The following is a 27,301-nucleotide window of genomic DNA, read 5'->3' as shown; positions in this document are numbered from 1 at the left end:
GGTAACTTGATCTTCAAATTCCTAGCATCCAGAATTGTGAGAAATACCTGTTTGTTGTATAAGCTACCCAGCCTATGGTAGTTTATTACAGCAGCTCAAACATACTTTAAATTTATACCCCAGGAATATGTTAGTCATCTCCATCATCTACAGTTAGTTTTCTGGACCTCTGCTTTGGTGTGATGTCCCACCTGACTCACGGTGGGTGGGAGTGCAGAAAGAAACAGTTCTGTGAATCTTGTTTTATTATCAGGATGCTCTCTATAACACTGAAGATTCCTCTTGGTGAGGCTCATTAAGAGGAGCAGCTCTCTGGTCTTTATAATAGGAACAGCTGTTTCCTCTGGAGAGGCTGGTGTGCTTTTATCTCACGGCTGTCCTGAGATACATGGCTGACCAGCATTCATTTTTAGTGCTGCATTTCACCCAGAGAGGAAGGTGAGTACCACATTTAACACTTACTTTTACATAATATCTAGAAGTGTACAGGATAAATGTTTTGTATTTATCTGCTCCAGATGTTGATGTTTGACTGAGCAATTATATAAAGGAGATATAAATGCTAAAATGTACACAGGTGTACCAGAGGGAGAAGGGACATTAAAGTGGCTTTTAAATCTAAAGGCAACATAGGAAACAAACTATGGAAAGGTAATTTTACAATTAAAATGAATACAAGTAGGAGATTCATGAACCAATCAAATAAGACATATATTCTTAAACTTTCACTGGCTTCAATCCTAATACACTGGTTATTATATTAATATTTTAACATTATATTCAGACAGAACTTTCCTTCTTTCCAAAGTACTTTCATTCTCATTTGTAAAAAATAACATGTTCTACAATGTTAAAATTTATTTCTGAAATGCTTTATTTTTTTAATCAGTATACATTATATTAAGTATAGAATTTCCTTAAAAATTAACAAATACCTCTAAGTTTCACCGTTAGGACATTGATATGGAGAAGGAAACATCTGGCTCTTTTGACTTTTTACATTTATTCAAGTTCTAAATAGATTCTCATGTTACAGTTCTTCTGTGCTATTTTTGTCCAAGTTGTGACAGCTAAAACAAAAGATAAAACATAAATATTACTTTTTTAATCACAAAAGAAACTTAGGTATTAATCATATTTGTAATCACCTTAAATGTACACTTTTATCATGGTAAAACAGGCTATTTCATGTACTTCATTGTATTTTAGAATAATACCTTTTCACTCAATATTCACTAAAATGTTTCAGATTTATAGATATTTAAAAACTTATGGTGAAAAGATGTGTAACCATTATATAGGAGCAAGTTCAAGTAATTGAAAACAAAAACAGAATTAAAAAATATTAACTCAGTATGAAAATGTAAAGAAAAACATGCGTGACTTCACTGACAATGACAATTTACTTTTCTATATATTTTAATATGTTTGTAAAAGAAATTAGAAATACATTAAATCTATTTCTAAAGATCATTAAAAAGAAGGGAAAAGGATTTCAATTCTGGAAGGCTGGGTAAACTCCTATTGGACCAAGTCTCTGAAAGAGAGAAATGATAAATTTTAAACAAAACCAACTTCCTATAGGCAATGGGGAACGACGGAAAGAAGGTGAGCTCTGGAACAGAATCAACATTTGGAAGGAAGGAATAATACAGGCTGAGTTCTTTGGTTCTGTGGCTCTTAGCCTGAAGGCAGGCCACAGTTGGTACTATACTAGCTGCTAAAATGGACAGAAAACATAGTCTTTCTGGCTTGAAAAACCAGAGGAAAGGGTTTGCAGGCAACTAAAGCTACCGGGAAGTGAGGGAGCCCTAAGTCTGTATATAGACTTTTCCTGAATCTATGGTGAAACCCTGAACCACTTATGAATGAGAGAGACTTGAGACTTGAGCTATTGCCGAAGAGACAGAACTTTGAGTCTGAGCAACAATTCCGTTTCTAAAACAGTGTAAAGGACACAGCATAAAATTAGTGAATCCAAAGAAACAGGAACCCAGGGGCCCAGTCTCTGGGGGGTAAGACAATGGGGATCAACAGTGAGTTGATCCATGTGTGGTAATTAACAGCCAGGTTTTAAAAGCAGCTAGGACAATATCCTCAAAGAAATAGTGAAAAACAGGCTTACAATGAAAGAAAAAAGGAAATCTCAGCATAAAAATGGAAACTAAAACAGATACACTGTAATTATTGAAAACCAATTATTGTATGTGTGTGTATATATATATATATGTGAAATTAAGAGAACTCATTGCCAGCATACCTGAGCTACAATGACTGCTAGAAAGTTTTTCAGTCAACAGAAATTAAAATCTGTAAGTGGGGATAAAGAGCACTGGAATTCATATCCATATAAATGCAAAAGATTTATGTCTTTATTCTACACATGACTGTTTAAAGCACAAACAACACTGTCCACTATTTTGTAAAATTAATGATGTATGTAAAATATGACAACGGCAGCATAAATGCTGATCTGTATGGTTGCAAGGCTTCTACATGTAATACAAGTACCATAATAACTGGTCTATTAACAGTTAAAGGTATATAGAAAGTGATTTTTAGAGCAACCCTAAGTTAATAATGCAGAGATGAATTAAAGTGGAATTCTAAAAAGTGTTCAAGTCTTACAAAGAAAGGAGAAACAGAGAAAACAGTAAAATGGTAGGCCTAAATTCAATTACAGTAATAATTACATTAGATGTTAAAGACCAATACACTCCAATTAAAAGAGACTGTCAGAATGGCTTTTGAAAAAAAATATTGTGGGTTTAAAAAAACACCCCACAAGATCCAATAATATTCTAAGATATATAGTATATAGATATATATATACATACACACACACACATAAGATATAGGTTTTAAGTATAATATGCTTGATATATAAGATATATGCTTTAAATTCAGACAAGTTGAAAGTAAACAGATGGAAAAGTTATAAGATGCAAACAGTAAGTATAAGAAGGCTTGAGTGGCTTTATTAGTTTTCAGATAAAGTAGATTTCAAGACAAAGAGCATTACTAGATATGTAGAAGAATATGGGCATAAGGATAAGAGCCCACTCATCAGAATATAAACAATCAAAACTCTGTATGTACCTAATAAAAGAACTTAAAAGCAAATATTGACAGAACTAAAGGAAGAGACAATTCCACAATCACAGATGGAGATTTTTAATACCTGATAGAACTAGACAGAAAAAAAATCGATACAGAGGATCTAACTAATGCTATCAACTACTTTGACCAAATTAATATTTACAACTCTTCCTTCATGTTCTTCATATGGAGTGCTTAGCAAGATTGACTATATGTTGGTTTATAAAAGGAATTCACATTTTCAGACAATGAACTTACATGTAAAATGTTCTAGGACAACCAGGGAATTAAATTAGAAATCAATAAGTTATCTAGAAAAACCATAAATACTTCAAACAACAATAGATCTCTCTACAAGGGCTAAAGAATAAACCACCAGGTAAATTAAAAATATTTCAAATGATAATACAAATATATCAACATTTGTGGAATGTGTCTAAAGCAGTGTTTGGGAAGAGAATAAGCTTTATCGCTTTCAAAGCTTATTTTAGAAATGAAAAACTAAAGTTAATGATTTAATAATTATCCAATATCAGATAGTAAAAGAAGGTAAACCCAAAGTAATCAAATAAAAAGGAGAAACCAATGAACAGAAAACTAATAGAGAAAATTAGCATTAACACCATCTAGTTCATTGGAAGGATTAACAGTTAACCAAGTTAACCAAGAAAATTTCCGTTTATGATGTTCTAGAATACGTAAGACGAATCTATGGTGGGAAAATATCAAGACACTGTTTTGGGAGCAAGTTTTGACTAGGAGCAAGGACTGACTGGCAAAGGCCATAAAGGAACACTGTGTAAACTTCTGTACCCTGATATAGGTTTGGGTTACTCAGGTGAACAATACATCTGACAAGGCAGGAATGTACACTTAAGATATGTGTATTTCACTGCTGTAAATTTTACTTCCAGAGAGTAATACAACAACAACAACTAAACAATGAAATCTAGTGAATGATATTGGCACTGATGTATTAAGGGGGAAGTATACTGGTATCTGTAATTTACTCTGAAATTAAGCTGGAGCAATGAGCAGAATGGAAAGATGGACAGGTGCTTATAAAGCAAGTGCAATAAAATGTTAGTGGGGAATGTGAATGTATTCACTGTAAATTCTCTCCAGTTTTTCTGTATATCTGAAATTCTCATAATATCAGTGGACGGCCACATTGAGGTTAAGAATAAAAGAACCATATTATAGTGGGTAAGAAAGTTGTGCTGGAAGAAGGTGCTAGGAAGAGATGCTAAAAATGAGCAGAGGGTACAGTTATGATTTTTATGCTAGCCAAGGCAAAGGTGAGTAAATATTATTGGTCAGCCTACTAAGCCTCTGAAGCAGTTTAAGCTTTAAAAAGCTGAAGTTAACGTAAGTACTGAGAACAGTAAAAGAATGTAAAGACCTTTTATGCCTCAGCTACTGCCTTCAGTGACTTTCAAGGTGAATGACATTCTGTTGTATCAGTCCCCCAAGAAACAGCTTCTCAGTTCAATTTGTGATATGCTTGGCAAAGTCAGAAATATGGACAGTATATCAAGGAAATGCTGGACTGAATTTTGCCTAAGCAAGTACACTACTCCAATTAAAAGTTTTCAGAATTTACTTTTTCAGTGATTTGGGATAATGGAAATAACATTACACACACGAGTTTCCTTTACAGTTGTCCACGGCAAAACCCTACATTCTTCTTGTTCCGTGGCTTTTAGTTTCAGCTGGTTCAGATGAATAGGATTGTCTTGCTGTCTTTTGAAAAATATCAACAGCAACTTAAGGTATGTTAAAGAAACAAACTAAAAAGTACGTTTTACCTGTTTTATGAACTGTGTAGCATTAAAAAGTTCACTGCAGCCATATAAAATATGCTTGCCTTGTTTCCCCTGTAAAACATCAAACACAGAACTCAGATACAAACAACAAGTAATATTTTCAATATTCCCAAAAAGCGGGGTTAAACATAAGACTTTTTGTTATTTTTAAAGGTTTTATTTTCCTTTAGGGTGAGTACTGGATTTTAGTGTACACCTATCCTAAAATTACATGGAATAAAGTAGTGAAATGGGCACATTTTTTCCATTCAAAATATGTGTTAGGCATGTTTCTAGTGCCACTTACACTGAAAATAGAAGGAACGTGATGAGTGACGCATCTCATAGGAGCAGTAATTATAAAATCTTCAGCCAACATTCTATGTAGGACTGTAACTACTTGAAGAAAACACCGAAAGTTTTGTTAACACTGAAAGTAGAATATGGTGCGAGCAGCATGGATTGGCATTTAAGACTCACCTGTGATCATATAGTACTTTTATATGTTAATATGCCCTATTCCATTCTGTAACTATGAATTTCATCCTTAACCTTGACAGAATGTTGGCACCCAGTTACAAGCAGTCAAAACTTTTTGACTAGAGAATTTTGGTAAGTTCTTAATGTTGAAATGCTTATATGTATTGTGAACTTGAAGGTAAATTTGTAAGTTTTCTTTTGTAATGTACAAACCAAATGTGGTTAATCAAGGAACCAAAAGAATTATGGCTTTGCAGTACAAGAGAAGGACATTTCTTTGTGATGTATGAGCTGAGTAAACATCGCTGGCTGACATTCTCTGAGAACAAGTAAAACAAAAGTCACATCTCACCTTTTCTTCAAAATGAGATGGTATGTGTAGCCATTAAACAGGGCCATATAACTGGGATTCTTGAGGCTATGCTCACATGAGGGTAGGAGTACATTAGACACATTTCATTTTCTGTTGTGAACCACCAGGATGCCCTGGTCTCAGGGAAGCCCCAGTCTTGCCCAAGGAGGGATCTTTGACTCCTCTCTGGTCACACAGCTACAGTCAGGCTGCATGACCAGGCTTAACAGCAGAAATAAGAAAACATGACAGCAACCAAGCGAAATCATCAATCTAGGTTTTCCATTAAAGAACACTGACAGGCAGTCCAAGTTGCCCCCTGGTCTATCCTGGGCCCTAGCACATGCCTATTTTAATCACTAGTTAGAACATTTCATTCAGGGTTGGCCAAACATCAGCACCAGGGCTGAGATTAATCTTGCGATTATGTAAGTACATTTCCTCTCCATCCTTGATCAAGCTTAATTGTAATTATTTGTCACCATTTTTCATCCTTTATAGCATTGACAGAATATAAAAACAAAGATAAACACAAAACTCTAATCTTCTGTGTCATCTAGTGAGGTATAGTTATAATTTTTAACACTGCAGTTTAGTAATATTTCAGTATAAAACTTCAACTTGATATTTCTTCATTAAAAACTGAACTTTATGAATGTACCAATACCTTGATTCAATGCAACAATTAATTATTAACTAAATCTAGCTTATTCCCTAGGCAATCACCTTCGAACAAAAGAACAATTGGTCACTGATATCAGTATTATCAAACATCTTGTCAAAAATCAATCCAATTAATTTTATCAAATACATCAATGTTATACCAAATAGCAGTTACAATATCAGTCAGACTAACATCATTACCAAATAAATCAGCTAGAATTCTTATAGTATTTTCTTTGCATTCCCAACAAAAATGGCACTTGCTCATTTTGTGAATTGGTATAAATCAAGTGCCATATTAGGTAATTCCCAATTATTGTCTCTCAGAGCCATAGGCCTAAGTTTTGTTTCATACTACAAGCTTGCATTACATGGGTTTCTAATGTCATGAGGCAGGCTATCACAGACCTACTAGCTCAGTTTCCCCTAAATGGGCTGAAATGATAGAAAGATGAACATTATGCAGAACAAAGGAAACAGTAAGACCAAATGAGATTAAAAAAGAATTCTCATGAAAATTAGACTATATGGCTTAGTAGCTACTAAACATTAATAGCTCTATTAAAAACCCATTGGTAACCTCAAACTTAACAGTGAAAGTCAGGATGCTCTGCCCCCTAAAATCAGGGAGAAGATAAAGATGTCTGCTCTGGACTCTTCTATTGTTATTGGAGGTTCTAGCCAGGGTGGGTAGGCGAGAAAAAGGAAAAAAACATCCCAAAAGGATAAGGAAGATGCTTATTCACAGATAACATGATAATGTTTATAGAAAATCTTAAAAATCCATTAAAAAACTATCAGAAATAATAAATGAGTTCAATAGGGTTACAGGACATAAGATCAATATACAAAAACTAATCAGATTTCTATACAATTGCAATGAACAATCCGAAAATGAAATGAAGACAATTCCTCTGAATCTGTTTGGACTGTTTCTTTTCACCTGTGTGTAAGCTGGGATTAATGGTTTCTGCATCTGTAGTAATCAGTGGATAACACAGTCTTATAAGCTCGCACTTGGCCAACCTACTTCCTATGACTGGGAATGAAGAAAGGCAAGTCCAGCAGTCATACTGCCGCCACTATGGACCGGAGTCACACCGAAGCTGATGGTCTTCTAAACCAGGGGCCAAATTCTGGGTAAGAATTACTGACACATGGAAAGATGGAGAAGTTTTGATCCTCAGAAACGGAGCCAATAGGTAAATATTAATAATAAAAAAAAGCTAACATTATCATGGTACCCTGAAAGAGGTTGGGAGCAAGAGAATAATACTCTTAGCTATATTTACAGATGCTCACAACACCTGCAGAAATAGCCTCCTTTATTTGAAGCTGAAGGTCCAAAATGGATTCTGGTAGGTTTATGAAAGATTTAATCTGGACTTACTCACGTGCTATATCTTGATGATGTTAAAAACATCTAGGGGATAAACACCCAGAATAATTCTAATACTTCCTTTTGTTTTACATATTCTCATTTTACAGGTTTTATATATTCCGGAGGACCCCTTCTAGGAGGCAAAATTAGGATACTGTTGCTGCTCAAATGTGTACAGAAGAATCTGTTCAACACAAGAGCCAAAGACCACTGTGTAAATATGAACCCAAGTGATCATCTGTTAAGAACAGTATCTGATGTAGAGACATAAAACACCTGTCACATGGCTGATGGGTCACAGTATCACGTGCCCTACTAGCTGTACACCATGCTTTGGTGAGTGGAAAGCAATAAAAAGTTAAAACAAAACATTCTATAAACTGAGACTAAGTAAAGGATGACTGGATAACGTGGTGGGCTTACATGCCTACTACTGATCACCCTGAAGGTCTCTTGACGCAGGTGACTGATCAGGGAAAGAACTAAACTTAGCTAACATTTATTAATACACTTCACAAAATTAAAATTTCTGTGGTGTAGAGAGGTAAGAGTTATGAGGTTTATGCATGATTAAAAACAAGTTTACACTGGACTATTTGGTAAACTGCAAAGTTTCTTTAAAGTTACACCTGCATTTCAGTTACTACACTACACAAATGATTAGCATTTTTTGGTTTTTATCCCTGTTTTTCTGGTCTGTAATGTGTTAAAAAAAAAAAATGCAGAAGGAATGCTGACAAATGTAATTAAGAAAAGTTACCAAAGGATGGGATTTAAGTACAGGATTAATTTCAGCTGGTCTGTTGCAACCCTGGGTTTACCCTTGGGTACATACCTGGAACCAATCATGTTGTTGACCCATGGCCAAATCTAAATGAAACAGATTAATATAGTCTGCCCAAGGGTCACAGACAGACCAGGGGACAACTTGCACTAGCTTGTCAGCACTGTTCATAGAAATTTTACAGATTCATGGTTTCTGTTATGTTCCCTTGCTTTTTGCCTTTGAGCCTGGTCATGGAGCCTGATTCTGGCTATATGAACAGAGAAGGGTATAAAAGACATCTCTTTGTATAAGACGGATGCTTCCCTGAAACCAAGGTATTGTACACAGATCCGAGTGGTGGTCCACATTCTGAGGCATGTTCTGTGTGACTGAGGATCCTCTGTGACATCCACCTATGTATTTTTTTCTCCTGCTGTACAAAAATGTCTTACGTAATGTAGGACCACAAGGAATAATCATTAATATTAAGTGAATAATGAAGGTTATAAAATGTCACTGGTTCTGTTGCCTCTGCATTTTAAACGGCATTTCTGCTCTCCAAGTTACACCTTTCCCTTCAGATTCTTTTGCTTAGCTGTCTGTCACTCCCTGCTGCTGTTAGCTCTGAACAGCACACCACTTCTAAAGTGCTGCCTCTGAAGTGTCTATTTGCTGAAAGAGCAGACATTCCAAGTTTATTTGAGGTATGTTGCTGACTTTGGTCAATAAGATGAGAGAAAAGTGCTTAATTTAGGTAAATGGAGTTCAGTAAATCATTTCACCAAGGGAGAGTTTTTTGGGACAGGAGCTTATTTAAACATTTAAAGTCAAATTAAGATAGATAGCTGCATAGTACATTACATCAAGAAGATACATTATTTTCCAGCTCAAGTAAAATTTTAGGCCAAAAATGAATGTGACATGGAAAAATGCTCATATATTCATTGTTTTCTTATCTGCCAGATTTTAAAACTATCTCTAGAAAAGGGATTATTTAAGAATCAGGAAAGCCATCAGAGACTGCTAATATGTTAAAGACATGGGACAACTGTGAAACCTCGAATGATAAAAGAATATGAACATCAAATGTACCTTTATGTAGTCAACCAGATTTTGATATTCAATGTAGTTGCCTCCTCCCACCACAAAAACAATTGCCTAAAAATGCAAGTAGAAGAAAATAGGTAAGTTAAAAGAAACAGAACAGTATTTTAGCTCTCAAGAAACATGGCTTTTAGTCTGGAGCCTATTCCACAACTTTTGCTAGTTAGTATTTTTTTTAACCTAAGTGGCCTGATACTCCTTCGATGATAGAGAAATTTATTTTTTTTTTAAAAAGTCTGTAAATTTCTAATGTCTATTGGGTATTAAAATGAAGTAGTGATTTTTCAGAAACAATTATGAGGAAAATAAACCTCATCTTTCAATTAAATACCAAATAAATCCATAAGGTTTTTTCCTAAAAGTCATCTTTGAATTTATCGTTATTTACAATGCATCTTCAGGATACAGGATTGGATTTATCAAGACTGCCATACAGTAATCATCATAAAGCCATAGGACAAAGATATCCTTCAAGACTGCTGGGTCCCCTTTTCATCCTTCCATTTTAGGGACAGAGAATTTTTATATGAACTTACCTCTTGGAATGGATTTTTGTTTCTTGGAACTGAGCTGTAAGAATAAACAATAAAAAACCCATACTGAAAATTTCACCCAAAGCTTATCTTAAGTATAAAAAGGCATGGGAAATATATATATACACACACATGCACTATTATCTGTGTATTTACAATTCTTCAGTGGGATTCAGAGAACAAGCTAGATGGGGTACAAGTCTCTGTGTCCAAAAGGGAATGAGGCAACCTGTTGACTTTAAAATTCTAGAAGACTGAGAGGGAATAGGAGAGATGGAGCATTAGTTCCCACGATGAGTGGAAATCTGGGTATAAGGTAAATTGATAAAATATATGCTTTAGTGGTGAGTGAAAGTCACTCAGTTATGTCCAACTCTTTGCAACCCCAAGGACTATACTGGAGTGGGTAGCCTATCTCTTCTCCAGCAGATCTTTCAGAGCCAGGAATTGAACTGGGGTCTCCTGCATTGCAGGCAGATTCTGTACCAATTGAGCTATCAAGGAAGCCCACTTCAGTGGTAAATTATGTGCAAGTTTTACCATACTGGACAGATTATAGTTTGTGGGTATCTACATCTGTGAAAAAACTATGCAAACACATATATGGCAAGGATAACAATTCAGGAAGGAAAAGGAGGATGAAAGAAGGGGTCTGTATTTTTCTGTAACCTCTTTATATATTAATTACATATTTATTTATTTCAAAAATACTTGGTATCTTAGAGCTCTTTTAATAAAGGCAATTTGCACAGCTTTTGTGAGTCAAATATATATTTGTTCTGAGTGCTAAAATAGGCTATACAAACAAAGATAAGTTTTCCTCACAAGCCATTTTTGAAAATCTCAACCAAGGGGAAAGAGCTATTAAACTGCTCAATGATTTGGTGACTGATTTCACAGTTCCATCTTTTCCCCATTTCTGTGACCTGGGTGAAAATTCCAGAAAAGGGACCAGGAGCTGCCTAATGCCTAACTTCCTTCTAGAGTGCCTGAAGTTCCTCTAAGAGCAAACATGAGGAGAGGCGAGACTTCAAAGAACACTGCACTACCAGTTATTAAAAACAGAGATCTACTTGTGATGAGACAGCTCAGGAGAAAGCTGAGCCTATTAAAAATGAAACTCTGTGTTTCTCTGTCTTATCAACATTCCTAATATTCCTTCTCATTATCATGAATAAACTATATATAGGGAAAATGGAAAGAATTTCTCAGAAGTTTCTAAGAAGCAAAATGTATCTACTGATAGAAATATAAGGAAGGAAAAAAGTCTAAGCTTGAGAACATGAAATATGTTGTAAACCCACCATTTAAAAGTATACAATCAATGGTTTTTAGTATATTTAGAGTTGTACAACCATTACCACTGTCTAAAATTTTAGAACATTTTAATCACCCACCAAAGAAGCCCCTTAGCGTCACTCCTCATCCTCTTCCTTCTATAATTTATTCTTTTGTCAAACTCTTTCTTACCAGCTGCAGCTACTAGCAGCAGCTTCTGTTGCAACTCTGGTATTATTTCTGGTAAGTTCAGAAAAGAGAATAACCTTTATGTTTCCAAAGTAATCTAATAATTAATTTTTTAGTGACCAGATTATCCGATCTGACTATCTACAAAGATTTGAAAGCTTGGGATAAATCAAAGTTCGAAAGATCCCAAACATAAGGTATAGGCAATAAAGAATCTTCACCCAAGTTTTGGTGCTAAAGACCATTCCTCCAAGAAGGTTTTTTCTCTGCTAATTTTATCCTTCTTTCTGTATTTTATAAACTACTATCATACCACCAGAATTAAATTTCAAAAAATATATCCATAATAAAGTTAGTATCTTACCACACCATGTTTGTCACAAAATACAGAAATTATTTGCAGAATGTTTCACTGCCAAAAAGAAGGACTCACAGCAATGGTCCCCAGGGACATAGATTGTATGGATGAGTTAAATAAAAAACCAACAACTGGTATTCAACATAAAGCCTTCATCTTTTTCATTTGGTCCAAAATAATTATTCATTTAAAAGCACACAAATTATCCAAATTCTCCTTTTCTACACATAAGATTGTAATGCCCTTATCATTTCATTAAAAACAACAAGCATCTAATGTACTTTTTTTCTGTATATATTTGGAAGGAAAAGTATCAAAGTGTTAAGTATAATTACCAGTGATTACCTCTGGGTAAAGAGATTCTACATATTATTTACTTACCAGTTTTCTATACAGTTTGAATTTTTAATAATAAGCAATTACTGATTTATAACAAAAAAATCAGTAGAAGTTATTTCCATTCTTGGTGGGAATGAGGAAACATACAACAAATTATGCAAGAGCTGCTTACCTGTCATTGCCCCGTAGCATTTTGGGATCAAAATACCTATAGTCATCAGTTTCCTATTTAAAAAAAAATAGAGAACTTTACCATGACTATGCAATTTCTCTTTAGAAAGTTCAAATTTTGCTTAGAGTATTTTAAGATTACTTGATGAATCTACTAATGAATACTAAGTTGGTAAACAGCCACCATCAAAATTCACTATGTGTTAAACATCATTCTAAGTGTCTCAGATGAAATTACATAATCCCGTATCATCTTTGAGGTAGTTGTTATTATCCACGTTTTTCAGATGGGGAAACTGGGATACAGAGAGGTTATCTAACTTTCCTAAGTCTTATGACAAGTGTGGAAACTCCAGATCTGAGCCCAGGCAGTCTAGTTTCAATGCCCCAGCACTTAACCACTATGCATGCTGCTTCTCAAATGTATACCTGTTTTTACACAGAAAACAAACTATGGTTGTTACCAAGGCAGGGTGGGGGCAGATAAATTAGTAGTTTAGGATTAACATATACACACTACTATATATAAATAATCAATAAGAAACTATTGTATAGCACAGGGAACTATACTTAATAACTGAGAAAAATAAATATACCTGTTTTATAAGCTAATGCACTTAAGTATTTTTGCTTTTAGAATTTTTTACATTATTATATGTCCATGATTTTATTGATTGTGCAGAATACCTAATACAGGTTCAAGTCTTTTATAACTGAAACCTCTGGAGTTAGATATATTTTGGAACTTTGAACTTAAAAAACTGTAGATAGATAATATCACGCATAACAACTCTATATAATGTAGTATTCCCAGTGGGCAGCACCCCATCATGTAACATGGTAATATTTCTGCAGCTAAACAAATGAATATCAACACAAAGTACGATAAACTATAAAGAACCTCAACATGAGTTAAGGTTAGGTTTTGCCACCAAACAAGTTATACAAAAAATCTTTTTGGATTTCAGAACTTGTGGATAAGGGGTTGCCAGCCTCCATACTACATAATCAACTAGCTTATTGATAGTAAAGATAATATCTTGATATTAAAGATTTAGAAAGTACTGCTTTACTGCATATAATATCATTATTTCCTAATCTCTATCTCCTTCTCCCTCCAAAGCACAAACACCCAAAGGAACTCATTCTTTTCTGCGATGTTTTCCGATTCTTTTCTGGATGAACCTACCCAAAGGTGATCAATGACCAACTATGGCAGTGTTATCACTATCTAGTCCTGCACTCAGTGATGGCAAGCGCTAATCAATCACAGAACTCTCCCTGAACCAAAAGTGAAGTCTCTCAATTGTGTCCAACTCTTTGTGACCCCATGGACTGTAGCCTACCAGGCTCCTTCACCCACAGAATTTTCCAGGCAAGAGTACTGGAGTGGGCTGCCATTTTCTTTTCCAGGGGATCTTCCCGACCTAGGGATCAAACCCAGGTCTCCTGCAATGCAGGCAGACGCTTTACCATCTGAGCCACCAGGGAAGCCCAAAACCAAATGCAGAGCCATAATCCTTCAACACTTTGCTCCAGGAAACCACTACTACCCAGATGTACAAGAGGAGATGAAACCTATCTGGTATCTTGCCTAATCCCTTTCATTTTATTCAATCAAGACAAATCACAGATCACTTAGTAAATATAAGTGATAACAATGCACCTAGAATTAGGTTACAGCATTTTTAAAGCCTTTGAGATACAATATATTCAAGATTATTAGTCAGGTCTAACTTTGTATACATTGTTAATGTCTTCAATGCCTCCAAATCAATTTTTCAATATGGGAACAAGACAGGGATAAGAGATAGTGCAGGCATCTGTCCCACCTAACAGATGGGTGAAAAAATGCTTTTAAAGTAGAAAAATTTTACTTTTTCTAATTAATTAAAAACTATCTGCCTGTGGTAATGTGCCTTCAGTTATTAAGTCAAAGTCACTAGAACTGATAATTTATAGAACTTGGAGACACATGTGAATAAGACCCATAATTTAGCCATCCATATGGCAGAAATGTGGATTTGGCATGTAAATTTTCACATTTATTTGTATTTTTAATCTTTATAATTGTTTGGGCTAATATCTTCTAGAAACCTACTGCCCATTATGAAGTAGTATTCTCTAAAGACAGTCACAGATGCACTAATCATAAACGCACACTTTGCTAAGGCTTTTCAAGGAGCATTCCTTCATATATTCTAGTCTTCATTTGTTCATATCCTCCATATACTCTAGGATGCAGTAACAACAAGGTCTATTGTTATTACATTGTCTAGTATGTTCTCTGTATTGATTCTAGAAAAATCCACTCCTTTTTAGCTTATCATTATAGTCTTTCCTCTCATAACTGCAACTGCCCTTTACCGGGCTTTTTTTCTGTAATACTGTATCTTTGTTTTCACATGGACAGATTTTAAAATTTGTTCTTGTTATTTTCTTTAATGTTATTGTAACCATGTTTTAACAAATATGAAATAATGACATATTTATCTGAAGATTTTGTTCTTACTCTGTTTCTCAGCCTGGTATCCTAAGTCTTGATGCCAAGTCTACAGTGACCCAGATCAACCCAAACCAGGGTTCTGATCTATTCCAGACAGCCGCTCTCTTTCCAGTTGCCACAGTAACATGATGGGCTGCTTTATGAAACAGATTGTGATGATTTTTACATTCCCTTCTTGAATTATAAACAGCTCAAAAACCCATTTTTTAAGTAAATGCTAACAATATTTACTCACTTATCTCTTTATCAAACAATTCCAATTTACTTTTTAGCCCAAAAGAATTTAGTGCCATCTGAACACATGCTCTTAAATTTTTCACTATGTACTTCTATCCTAATTTAATTTCATAAAATTAAACTGGTCTGGTACTTTTCATATTATACCAACTGATGCTCACTAGTTCTCTTTTATTTATAGAAACTTGCTCCTTAGGATATATATAGGATATGGATCTACATTTACTTTGCATGAGAGCCAGCCAGAGTGGATGTAGTAGCTGAAAAACCAATTCATGTTATCCGTGATAACGGCTAAAAAATGCTGTTTGAGGACGTGGACTCTTTCCTTTCCCTCATGCACTCTGCTGTGATGAAGCCCACAACAAACTGAGTTTATCACCCTTGGTATAGGTAGTTTGGTATGCTCAAGAATTTACAAGTACAGTGTTATATACTACTCACAGGGTTTGACTTCATCTCCATGAGATTGTCTAAAATACGAGTAACAGGTAGATTCTGTGGAAGAAATCATTGAGTATTTTGTTAAATATCAGAAGGAATGACACACCAAAATTCTTCTTTAGTAACAAGACAACCTAATCATTCTATAGTTCAGTATGCCTACCTTTCAATTAAACACATTCTAAGATTAAATATTCTATGAATGGTGTCATAGATGTAAATACCTTTGGCACTACTCAAGGTTCCAAATGTAATCTTAAAAAATGTGTAGGTGTTATCTAGCTTTAGTACAAACATATATTTGGGCTTTTTATTTTGTTGGATATCTGCTTTTTTAATACTAGTAAGTTTTTAAGAACCCTGCCTCTGTTTTTCATTTTCTTTCTGTATATTTAAGTTTCTTTAAAAACACGGTACATAGTTCACAAAAATATTAATATATGAGATTAAATGACCTAACAGCTTTTCATTTCTAATGTATAATCTTCAAGCAAAAAAGATACTGTGCTCTTTCATAAAAATGGGGAAATGGATGCATACACAACTTTTAATTTTGCCTCAGACAGATTCCAAATTTTCAGTGACATACTGCACTGTCTTCTTACAAACAAGTTCCACTTTGAACATGAAATATATAATACTGGTGTTGACAGAAGATTGCCTCTTGACATGCTTACATGCATTGTGATAAGAAATTGTACTGTTCTATTTCAATCTGACCATTTGAACCACTATTTTGAATATAACACATCGGGTACAAAAAATTTTCTAAGTGACTATTATGCCTATTCAAAGTTCATTTCTACTGGAATGGTGTTCTGCCCATTTAAACTGATATTTCCTTTGTGAACTGTAGAGAATATTCTGGAAAGAATCATCTTGTATCTTGGAGATTTCATATAACAGAGGCAACCTTAAATCTCATTATTCACATAATTGTAGATAACACATTACTATTCACAAGTTTTACTTTCTTTAGGTCATAAAACATTTTACTATTACTAAAATGGACTATCTCTAAGGAAAATGGTGCTTTGCCCAGACAGAAAATATGCATTTCTTTTTTTCTTTTTCTAGATTTGCAAGTAAAAATCTTTTCAGATAACCTTAGGCAAGTAAAATTAAAGTTATTTCATTATACTCTAGATATTTTTGTTGGCCAGGAACTCAATATAAACACAAGCACCAAATGTTCAAGCTGACTGAATGTACCTCCTGAATTCTATTTAAAATTTGAAAAAAGGTAGCTCAAAATTGTACCCTTTAAGTTTTGTTTCAAATAAACTTGAGTTTGTTCACTTAACAATGTAAGCCTAAATCACACCCTTCTCTAAAGAATAACTGGCTACAGATTTAAATCTTAAAAATGCTTTAAGAAAACTATAGTTACATATTTATTCTTAGTAACACCAACAAAAGATGAAGTACTCTGTAACAAAACAGGAAGAAATAATAAAAGAATTCTGGAGCAAGACAACATTACAGCATTTTACTAAAATTAATTTTATATCTATTTCTCTAATTTACATTTAACTCTGAACTGTACTACGTTATTAGGTATGTGGAATGGAGAAAAATTCGCTAAAGATTTTATATATCTGGTATAACTGGTAAAGCCATAAGAGTCATATTACTTTTATTGTGTTTACAAAAATAACTGGAAAATTGAATATTTCATTTAGCATAAAAGTAAAAATTAAATTTTACTTTGTATTTAATAGCTCTGCTGTATCTGAAGATAAACCTACCAGTGAACAGGTCATTAAAAAACACTAGAAAAATTTCTCTCCAGCAGAACAGTTCAAAAGTTTAAGAGCCCAGAGACTATTCTTTATGTTTGTGTTTGGTCTTTACAACCAGGTAACACTGAAAGAGTCATCAACCACCGCCACGCTATACAATATTCACAGACTGTCACAGAATCTGTGTCACAGATTCACAGATTGTCACAGATTAAGGAAAACTGCCAGTGTAGAGAATGATAAAAGAAATACACAGTGTCTTTAAAGGCTTAAGAAAGAGTACTTCAGGAAACAACTTCTGAGATCTCTGTCACCAACTAATGCTCTACCTAGCCTAAATGAAGACTTGAATTGAGTTAGTGATTTAAAGACTCAATCTTATATTGATAGTAATTTATATACAAGATAATGTGGTTGTTTAGTCATTAAGTCATGTTCAACTCTTTTGCAATCCCAAGCCCATCAGGCTCCCCATCCTTAAAATTCTAATTGAAATAACTGAACTGTGGCAGCTAATAGACAGAAAACAGCATAACAAAACCATGTAATTTTCTTCACTCAGCAGATGGTCTGTTCACTCATCTTAAAGACACAAAACAATTGTGTACCTCAATAAAAGAGGTATAAATGAGATTTACTCATATGAAAGCCCATTATTTAAAAAATTCCCAAGCATGTTTTTAAACCAGTCAATCCTGAAGGAAATCAAACCTGAGTATTCACTTGAAGGACTGATGCTGAAGCTGAAGCTGCAATTCTCTGGGCACCTGATGCAAAGAGCCAACTCATTGGAAAAGACCCTGATGCTGGGAAAGATTAAGGGCAGGAGGAGAAGGGAGAGACACAGGATGAGATGGTTGGATGGCATCACCGACTCAATGGACATGAGTTTGGGTAAACTCCGGGAGTTTGTGATGGACAAGGAAGCCTGGAGTGGTGCAGTCCAAGGGGTCGCAAAGAGTTGGACATGACTGAGTGACTGAACAACAACAAGCGTATTTTTCATTGTTTTTGGAAACTGTTTCAGAAATAGAATGACATTGGATAGCAGCCATTCTGACTGGCGTGAAATGGTACCTCATTGTGGTTTTGATTTGCATTTCTCTGATAATGAGTGATGTTGAGCATCTTTTCATGTGTTTGTTAGCCATCTGTATGTCTTCTTTGGAGAAACGTCTATTTAGTTCTTTGGCCCATTTTTTTGATTGGGTCGTTTATTTTTCTGGAATTGAGCTGCATAAGTTGCTTGTATATTTTTGAGATTAGTTGTTTGTCAGTTGCTTCATTTGCTATTATTTTCTCCCATTCAGAAGACTGTCTTTTCACCTTGCTTATATTTTCCTTTGTTGTGCAGAAGCTTTTAATTTTAATTAGATCCCATTTGTTTATTTTTGCTTTTATTTCCAGAATTCTGGGAGGTGGATCATAGAGGATCCTGCTGTGATTTATGTCGGAGAGTGTTATGCTCTCCTCTAGGAGTTTTATAGTTTCTGGTCTTACATTTAGATCTTTAATCCATTTTGAGTTTATTTTTGTGTGCGGTGTTAGAAAGTGATCTAGTTTCATTCTTTTACAAGTGGTTGACCAGTTTTCCCAGCACCACTTGTTAAAGAGATTGTCTTTACGCCATTGTATATTCTTGCCTCCTTTGTCAAAGATAAGGTGTCCATATGTGTGTGGATTTATCTCTGGGCTTTCTATTTTGTTCCATTGATCTATATTTCTGTCTTTGTGCAGTTTTAACAATTATTAACTTATGACAAATTCTTGTTTTATTTGTATTCTCGCCTACTCCCCACTTCCTAGGCTATTTCAAAACAACCCCCCAATATCAAATCATTTTGGCAATAATCTGTCTTCTGAGAAACCTGTCTTGCAGGTCAAGAAGCAATCGTGAGAACCACATATGGAACAATGGATTTATTCAGAATTGGGAAAGGAGTTCAACGAGGCTGTACATTGTCACACTGCTTATTTAACTTACATGCAGAGTACATCATGTGAAATGCTGAGCTGGATGAATCACAAGCTGGTTTCAAGACTGCCAGGAGAAACATCAACAACCTCAGATATGCAGATGATACCACTCTAAAGGCAGAAAATGAAGAGGAACTAAAGAATCTCTTGAAGAAGGTGAAAGTAGAAAGTAAAAAAGCTGGCTTGAAACTCAACATTCAAAAACCTAAGATCATGGCATCTTGTACCATCACTTCATGGCAAACAGAAGGGGAAAAGTGGAAACAGTGACAGATTTTCTTTTTTCGGGCACCAATATTACTGTGGACAGAGACTGTAGCCATGAAATTAAAAGATGCTTGGTTCCTTGGATGGAAAGCTATGACAAACCTAGACGGTGTATTAAAAAGCACAGATAACCCTTTGCCGACAAAGATACATATAGTGAAAGCTATGGTTTTTCCAGTAGTATGTATGGTTGTGAGAGCTGGGCCATAAAGAAGGCTGAACACTAAAGAACTGATGCTTCTGAATTGTGCTGATGCAGAAAACTCTTGAGAATCCCTTAGACTGCAAGGAGATCAAACTAGTCAATCCAAAAGGAAATCAAACCTGAATACTGGAAGGTCTGATTCTGAAGCGCCAACAGTTTGGCCACCTGATGTGAAGACCATCAAGACTAACTGGAAAAAACCCTGATACTGGGAAAGATTGAAGGCAAAAGGAGAAGGAGGCGGCAGAGGATGAGGTGGCTGGATGGCATCACCCAACTCAATGGACACGAGTTTGAGAAAACTCCAGGAAACAGTGAAGGACAGGGAAGCCTGGTGTGCTGCAGTCCATGGGGTCGCAAAAAGTCAAACATGACTGTGACTGAACAACCGTGTTTCTGTTATATATCTCTAAAATTGAAAACTCCTAAAAAAACAGAAAAGTCCTGTAAGACTACCACTGCACCTAAAATAATCAACAAATATTTCTTAATACAGACCAATATGCAGTCAGTATCAAACTTTTCTTGTGCCATAAATTTCTTACATTTCCCTGTTCAAATTATAATCTTAATAAGGGGTATATATTGCAATTAGGTGACTGCTTTTATGTCTTTTTAAATCTACTGAATTCCACTGCTTGCAATTTCTCTCTTGTCAATTCATTTTTAAAAGAGGTATTACTTTAGTAAACAAGTCAAAGTGAAACAGAAGAGTTTCAAATTATGCAGCCTCACATTACAACAAACTGTGGAACGTTCTTAAAGAGATGGGAATACCAGACCACTTTACCTGCCTCCTGAGAAACTGGCAAAGAGGTCAAGAAGCAACAGTTAGAACGGGACACGAAACAATGGACTGGTTCCAAACTGGGAAAAGGAGTATGGCAAGGCTGCATGTTGTCACCTTACTTATTTAACTTATATGCAGAGTACATCATGCGAAATGCTGGGATGGATGAAGCACAAGCTGGAATTGAGACTGCTGGGAGAAATATCAATAACCTCAGATATGCAGATGACACCACCCTTATGGCAGAAAATAAGGAGGAACTAAAGAGTCTCTTGATTAAGGTGAAAGAGGAGTGAAAAAGCTGGCTTAAAATTCAACATTCAAAAAACTAAGATCATGGCATCCAGTCCCATCACTGCATGGCAAACAGATGGGGAAAAGAATGGAAATAGTGGCAGACTATTTTCTTGGGCTCCAAAATAACTACAGATGGTGAGTGCAGCCATGAAATTAGAAGGCGCTTGCTTGCTCCTTGAAAGAAAAGCTACAACAAATCTAGATACCATTAAAAGACAGCATAAAAGCAGAGCTATTACTCTGCTGACAAAGGTCTGTATACTCAAAGCTATGGTTTTGCCAGTAGTCATGTATGGATGTGAGAGTTGGACCATATAGATGGCTGAGCACTGAAGAATTGATGCTTCTGTGGTGAACTGTGGTGTTGGGGAAGACTCTTGAGAGTCCCCTGGACTGCAAGGAGACCCAACCAGTCCATCTTAAAGGAGATCAGCCCTGGGTGTTCATTGGAAGGACTGATGTTGAAGCTAAAACTCCAATACTTTGACCACTTGATGGCGAAGAGCTGACTCATTGGAAAAGACCCTGATGCTGGGAAAGATTGATGGCAGGAGGAGAAGGGGACGACGGAGGATGAGATGGTGGGATGGCATCACCAACTCAATGGACATGAGTTTGGGTAAACTCCAGGAGTTGGTGATGGACAGGGAAGCCTGGCGTGCTGCAGTCCAGGGGGCTGCAAAGAGTCGGATACAATGAGCGACTGAACTGAACAACTGTCCTCACATAAATATATTCCAAACCTGCAAAGATCATTCCAGTGGTTTTATGTGATAGCTGATACTTGTGATGCATAAAACTTATGCTGCCCAAGAAACAAAAAGGTATAAAAAGCTCTTATAAGTGACCTAGAAAACTGGACATGACAAAACATCCTATTATTTCTATCTATATATTTTTATAACTTAAAATGTTTATTCAGATAAAAAAAATCCAAACCAGTATTTAGAGATGTGAGGCATAAATTAGAATTTTACAAGCGTGAAACAAAGAATTCATCTCTACCAGTCTTCTTCTCTGATGTCTCTTTTCTCAGTTCCCAACCTGCCCCAGATGTCTTAAAACCTGTAGCAGTTCCTCTAAATTTTAAAACATTAGGACAGTGTAACTTTATTTATTTTTTTAATTTATTTTACTTCTTTTACTTTACAATACTGTATTGGTTTTGCCATACATCAACATGAATTAAAAATGGCTATGTGTTTAAATATTTCTAGAGCAAGGGACTTTTTAAAAGTACTGAATTTACAAAGATTACACACCAACACATACACAGAGGTTCAGGTCTGGGAGGGATGTAGAGAAACAAGCACTGTAAATCACTGCATGTTGGTACATCTTTTCTGAACGGCAATTTGGTAATATTAACCAAGGACAATTAGAAATGTTCATCCTTTTGACTCCATAATTCAATTCTAGTAATTTATCATACAGAAGTAAATCAGAGATGAATATTCTCACCTAGAAAAACTAACATTTAAAACCTAGTTATATACCCATGAGTATCTTCTATTTTGTTAAAACATACTGAATTTACTGTTTTATAATACTTTTATTTTTACTTCACATTTACAATGAACCACTATCACCCAATCAATAACCAATGTCTCCCAAATCAGTGAATATTTCCTTGAATTCTGAACCTAAAAAGTCTTCTGAACATCTATTAAAATAGAACAACACTGGTCTGGCTCTCTCCTAGCAGTGGTGACAGAAATGTGATGTAGAAACAGGTAACCACCAATCATTTCAAATTTTACTTCTGTAAATGAAAAACTGCGTATATCAAAGCAGTATGTTATATGCAATGTTAAGAACAGGAAGGTTTGAGGTCACAGAAGATGATAACCTGTTTTTATATTTTGCAAACTTCAAATAAAACAAATTTTTTGTTAGCACAAGAAAATATTTAAGTGAATCAGTTTAGGTACTTCTTACAGGCATCATTTAGGGATGTATATCATGTGACTCTAAGGTAATAAGTTCAAAGAGTAAATATGGTCATTTAAAAGATTGAAGCCTGTAATTTCTCCGTGCTATTAGTTATTTGTGAAAGGATTCCTTTGTTTAGGGAATTTTACTACTGGGATTTCCTTCCAACAGCAAAATATGAATTCTCCTTAAAACTAAATTTAACTACACATAGTTGCACAATCCCCATCATGAATCACTGCCTTGTTGTGGCAAGGGGCTTGCATAACTCCATGAAGCTATGAGCCATGCCATGTAGGACCATCCAAGATAGATGGGTCACAGTGGACAGTTTTGACAAAACGTGATCCACTGGAGAAGGGAATGACAAACCACTCCTGTGTGCTACTTGTGAGAACCGGATAAACCTTAAAAAGGCAAAATGCTATGACACCAAAAGATGAGGCCCCCCCAGGTCAGAAGGTTTCCAATATGCTATGGAGGAAGAGCAGAGGACAACTACTAATAGCTCCAGAAAGAAGGAAGCGGCTGGGTCATTTCAGAAAAACACTCATTGTGGATGTGTCTGGTGATGAAAACAAAATCTGATGCTGTAAGGAAAAGTACTGCATAGGAACCTGGAATGTTAGGTCTATGCATCAAGGTAAACTGGACATGGTCAAGCAGATGATAAGAGTAAACATCAATAGACTAAAATGGATGGAAATGGGTGAATTTAATTCAGATAACCATTATATCTACTACCGTGGGCAAGAATCCCTTAGAAGAAATAGCCCTGATAATCAACAAGAGTCCGAAATGCAGTACTTTGATACAACCTTAAAAATGACAGAATGATCTCAGTTCATTTCCAAGGCAAACCATTCAGAATCACAGTAATCGAAGTCTATGCCCCAACTACCAATTCCTAAGAGGCTAAAATCGATCATTTCTATGAAGACCTAGACCTCCTAGAACACACACACAAAAAATGTCCTATTCATCATAGGGGACTGGAATGCAAAAGTAGGAAGTCAAGAGATTCCTGGAGTAACAGGCAAGTTTGGCCTTGAAGTACAAAAGGAACCAGTGCAAAGGCTAACAGAATTCTGCCAAGAGAGAACACATGGGTCATAGCAAACACTCTTTTTCAACACAAGAGACAACTTTACATATGGACATCTCCAAATGGTCAATACTGAAATCGGACTGATCACATTCTTTGTAGTCAAAGATGGAGAAGCTCTATACAGTCAGCAAAAACAAGACTGGGAGCTGACTGTGGCTCAGATCATCACCTCCTTATAGCAAAATTCAGGCTTAAAGAAAGTGGGCAAAACCACTAGCTCAGTCAGGTACAAGTTAAATCAAATTCTCTATGAATATACAGTGGCGGTGACAAAGAGATTCAAGGGATTAGATCTAGTAAAGAGAATGCCTGAAGAACTATGGACAGAGGTCCGTGATACTGCACAGGAGGCAGCGAGCAAAACCATCCCAAAGAGAAAGAAATACAAGCAGGTGAAGTGGTTGTCTGAGGAGGTTTTACGAATAGCCGAGGAAAGAACAGAAGCGAAAAGCAAGGGAGAAAGGGAAAGGTACACCCAACTAAATGCAGCTTCAGAGAAGAGCAAGGAGAAACAAGAGAAGGCCTTCTTCAGTGAACACTGGAAAGATATAGAGGATAACAACAGAATGGGAAAGAACAGAGATCTCTTCAAGAAAACTGGAAGTATCAAAGGAACATTCCATCCAAAGATGGGCCAAATAAAGGACAGAAATGGTAAAGACAGAAGCAGGAGAGATCAAGAAGAGATGGAAAGGAGAACTATGCAAAAAAAGTATAATAACCCAGATAACCACAATGGTGTAGTCTCTTACTCAGAGCCAAACATCCTGGAGTGTGAAGTCAGGTGGGCCTTAGGAAGCACTGCTGCCAATAAAGCTAGTGGAAGTGATGGAATTCCAGCAGAGCTGTTTAAATCCTAAAAGATGATGCCGTTAAAGTGCTGTACACATTATGTCAGCAAATTTAGAAAACCCAGCAGTGGCCACAAAACTGGAAAAGGTCAATCCTCATCCCACTTTCCAAGAAAGGCAGCAATGAAGAATGCTCAACCCACCAGACAATTGCCCTCACCTCCCATGCTAGCAAGGTTATGCTCAAAATCCTTCAAGTTAGGCTTCACCAGTACGTGAACTGAGAACATCCAGATGTTCAAGCTGGGTTTAGAAAAGGCAGAGGAACTAGAGATCATATAGCCAACATCACAGAGAAGGCAAGAGAATTCCAGAAATTGACTGTGTGAATCATAACAAACTGTAGAAAACTCTTCAGTTCAGTTGAGTTGCTCAGTTGTGTCTGACTCTTTGTGACTCCATGGACTGCAGCACGCCAGGCCTTTCTGTCCATCACCAACTCCTGGAGTTTACTCAAACTAATGTCCATTGAGTTGGTGATGCCATCCAACCATCTCATCCTCCATCGTCCCCTTCTCCTCCTGCCTTCAATCTTTCCGAGCATCAGGGTCTTTTCAAATGAGTCAGCTCTTCGCATCAGGTGGCCAAAATATTGGAGTTTCAGCTTCAACATCAGTCCTTGCAATCAACATTCAGGACTGATCTCCTTTAGGATGGACTGGTTAGATCTCCTTGCAGTCCAAGGGACTCTCAAGAGTCTTCTCCAATACCACAGTTCAAAAGCATCAATTCTTCTGTGCTCAGCTTTCTTTATAGTCCAACTCTCACATCCGTACATGACCACTGGAAAAACCATAGCCTTGACTAGACGGACCTTTGTTGGCAAAGTAATGTCTCTGCTTTTTAATATGCTGTCTAGGTTGGTCATAACTTTCCTTCCAAGGAGTAAGCGTCTTTAAATTTCATGGCTGCAGTCACCATCTGCAGTGATTTTGGAGCCCCAAAATATAAAGTCAGCCACTGTTTCCACTGAGAGAGGAATAGTAGACCATCTTACCTGTCTCCTGAGAAATCTGTGTGCGGGTCAAGAAGCAATAGTTACAGCTCTGTATAGAACAACTGACTGGTTCAGGATTGAAAAAGGAGTATGACAAGGCTGTTTATTGTCATCCTGTTTATTTAACTTGTATGCTGAGCACATCATGAGAAATGGCTGGATGAGTTACAAGCTGGAATCAAGATTGGCAGGAGAAATATCAACAATATCACATAATCTTAGATATGTGCCACTCTAATGGCAGAAAGTGAGGAGGAACTAAAGACCCTCTTGATGAGGGTGAAGGAGGAGAGTGGAAAAGCATGTTTAAAACTCAATATTACAAGATAGCCAAGGGGAATTTGCTGTATGACTCAGGGAACTCAAACCTAACTTGGTAACAACCTAGAGGGGTGGGAGGTGGGAGAGATGTTCCAGTGGGAGGGGACATGAGTATACCTATGGCTGATTCATATTGATGTTTGGTAGAAACCAACACAATACTGGAAAGCAATTATCCTTCAATTAAGAATAAATAACTTATGACCAACCTAGATAGCATATTGAAAAGCAGAGATATTACTTTGCCAACAAAGGTCCGTCTAGCCAAGGCTATGGTTTTCCAGTGGTCATGTATGGATGTGAGAGTTGGACTGTGAAGAAAGCTGAGCACCGAAGAATTGATGTTTTTGAACTGTGGTGTTGGAGAAGACTCTTGAGAGTCCCTTGGACTGCAAGGAGATCCAACCAGTCCATTCTAAAGGAGATCAGCCCTCGGTGTTCTTTGGAAGGAATGATGCTGAAGCTGAAACTCCTGTACTTTGGCCACCTCATGTGAAGAGGTGACTCATTGGAAAAGAGTCTGATGCTGGGAGGGATTAGGGGCAGGAGGAGAAGGGGACAACAGAGGATGAGATGGCTGGATGGCATCACGGATTTGATGGACGTGAGTCTGAGTAAACTCCGGGAGTTGGTGATGGACAGGGAGGCCTGGCATGCTGCGATTCTTGCGATTGCAAAGAGTCAGACACGACTGAGCGACTGAACTGAAGATCATGGCATCTAGCCCCAAAACTTCATGGCAAACAGAAGGGGAAAAGGTGGAAGTAGTGACAGATTTCCTCTTCTTAGGCTTTAAAATCACTAGGGATGGTGACTACAGCCATGAAATTAGAAGATGATTGCTTTTTGGAAGGAAAGCTATGACAAATCTAGACAGTGTGTTAAAAAGTGGAGACAGCACTTTTTCAACAAAGGTCCGTACAGTCAAGGCTATGGTCTTTCTAGTAGCCATGTACAGATGTGAGAGCTGGACAATAAAGAAGCCAGAGCACCGAAGAATTGATCCTTTTGAACCGCAGGGATGGAAAAGACTCTTAAGAGTCCCTTTGAAAGCAAGGAGATCAAACCAGTCAATCTTAAAGGAAATCATCCCTGAATACTCTTTGGAA

The 27,301-nt window shown here is 36.3% G+C and overlaps 1 protein-coding gene across 3 annotated transcripts in view; it reads right to left on the bottom strand.

Annotated features, from left to right (window-relative positions):
* Window positions 1–856: 856 nt before the first annotated feature.
* The window catches only part of SCFD1 (sec1 family domain containing 1), a 111,966-nt gene continuing 85,521 nt past the window's right edge, over window positions 857–27,301 (bottom strand). For all 3 annotated transcript variants that reach the window (XM_042235293.2, XM_027957224.3, XM_027957225.3), the window contains exons 20-25: window positions 15,706–15,759; window positions 12,520–12,572; window positions 10,187–10,220; window positions 9,639–9,704; window positions 4,908–4,976; window positions 857–1,070 (exon numbers count right to left, since the gene is read on the bottom strand). In XM_042235293.2, the coding sequence (XP_042091227.1) occupies window positions 1,047–1,070; window positions 4,908–4,976; window positions 9,639–9,704; window positions 10,187–10,220; window positions 12,520–12,572; window positions 15,706–15,759 (300 nt within the window). In that variant the 3' untranslated portion in view covers window positions 857–1,046. The remainder of the gene's footprint in view (window positions 1,071–4,907; window positions 4,977–9,638; window positions 9,705–10,186; window positions 10,221–12,519; window positions 12,573–15,705; window positions 15,760–27,301) is intronic.

The sequence above is a fragment of the Ovis aries genome, chromosome 18 (assembly GCF_016772045.2).
Source record: "Ovis aries strain OAR_USU_Benz2616 breed Rambouillet chromosome 18, ARS-UI_Ramb_v3.0, whole genome shotgun sequence".
NCBI classification, from domain to species: Eukaryota; Metazoa; Chordata; class Mammalia; order Artiodactyla; family Bovidae; genus Ovis; species Ovis aries.
The sequence above is the reverse complement of the archived record's forward strand: the minus strand, read 5'-3'. Positions and strand labels throughout refer to the sequence as shown.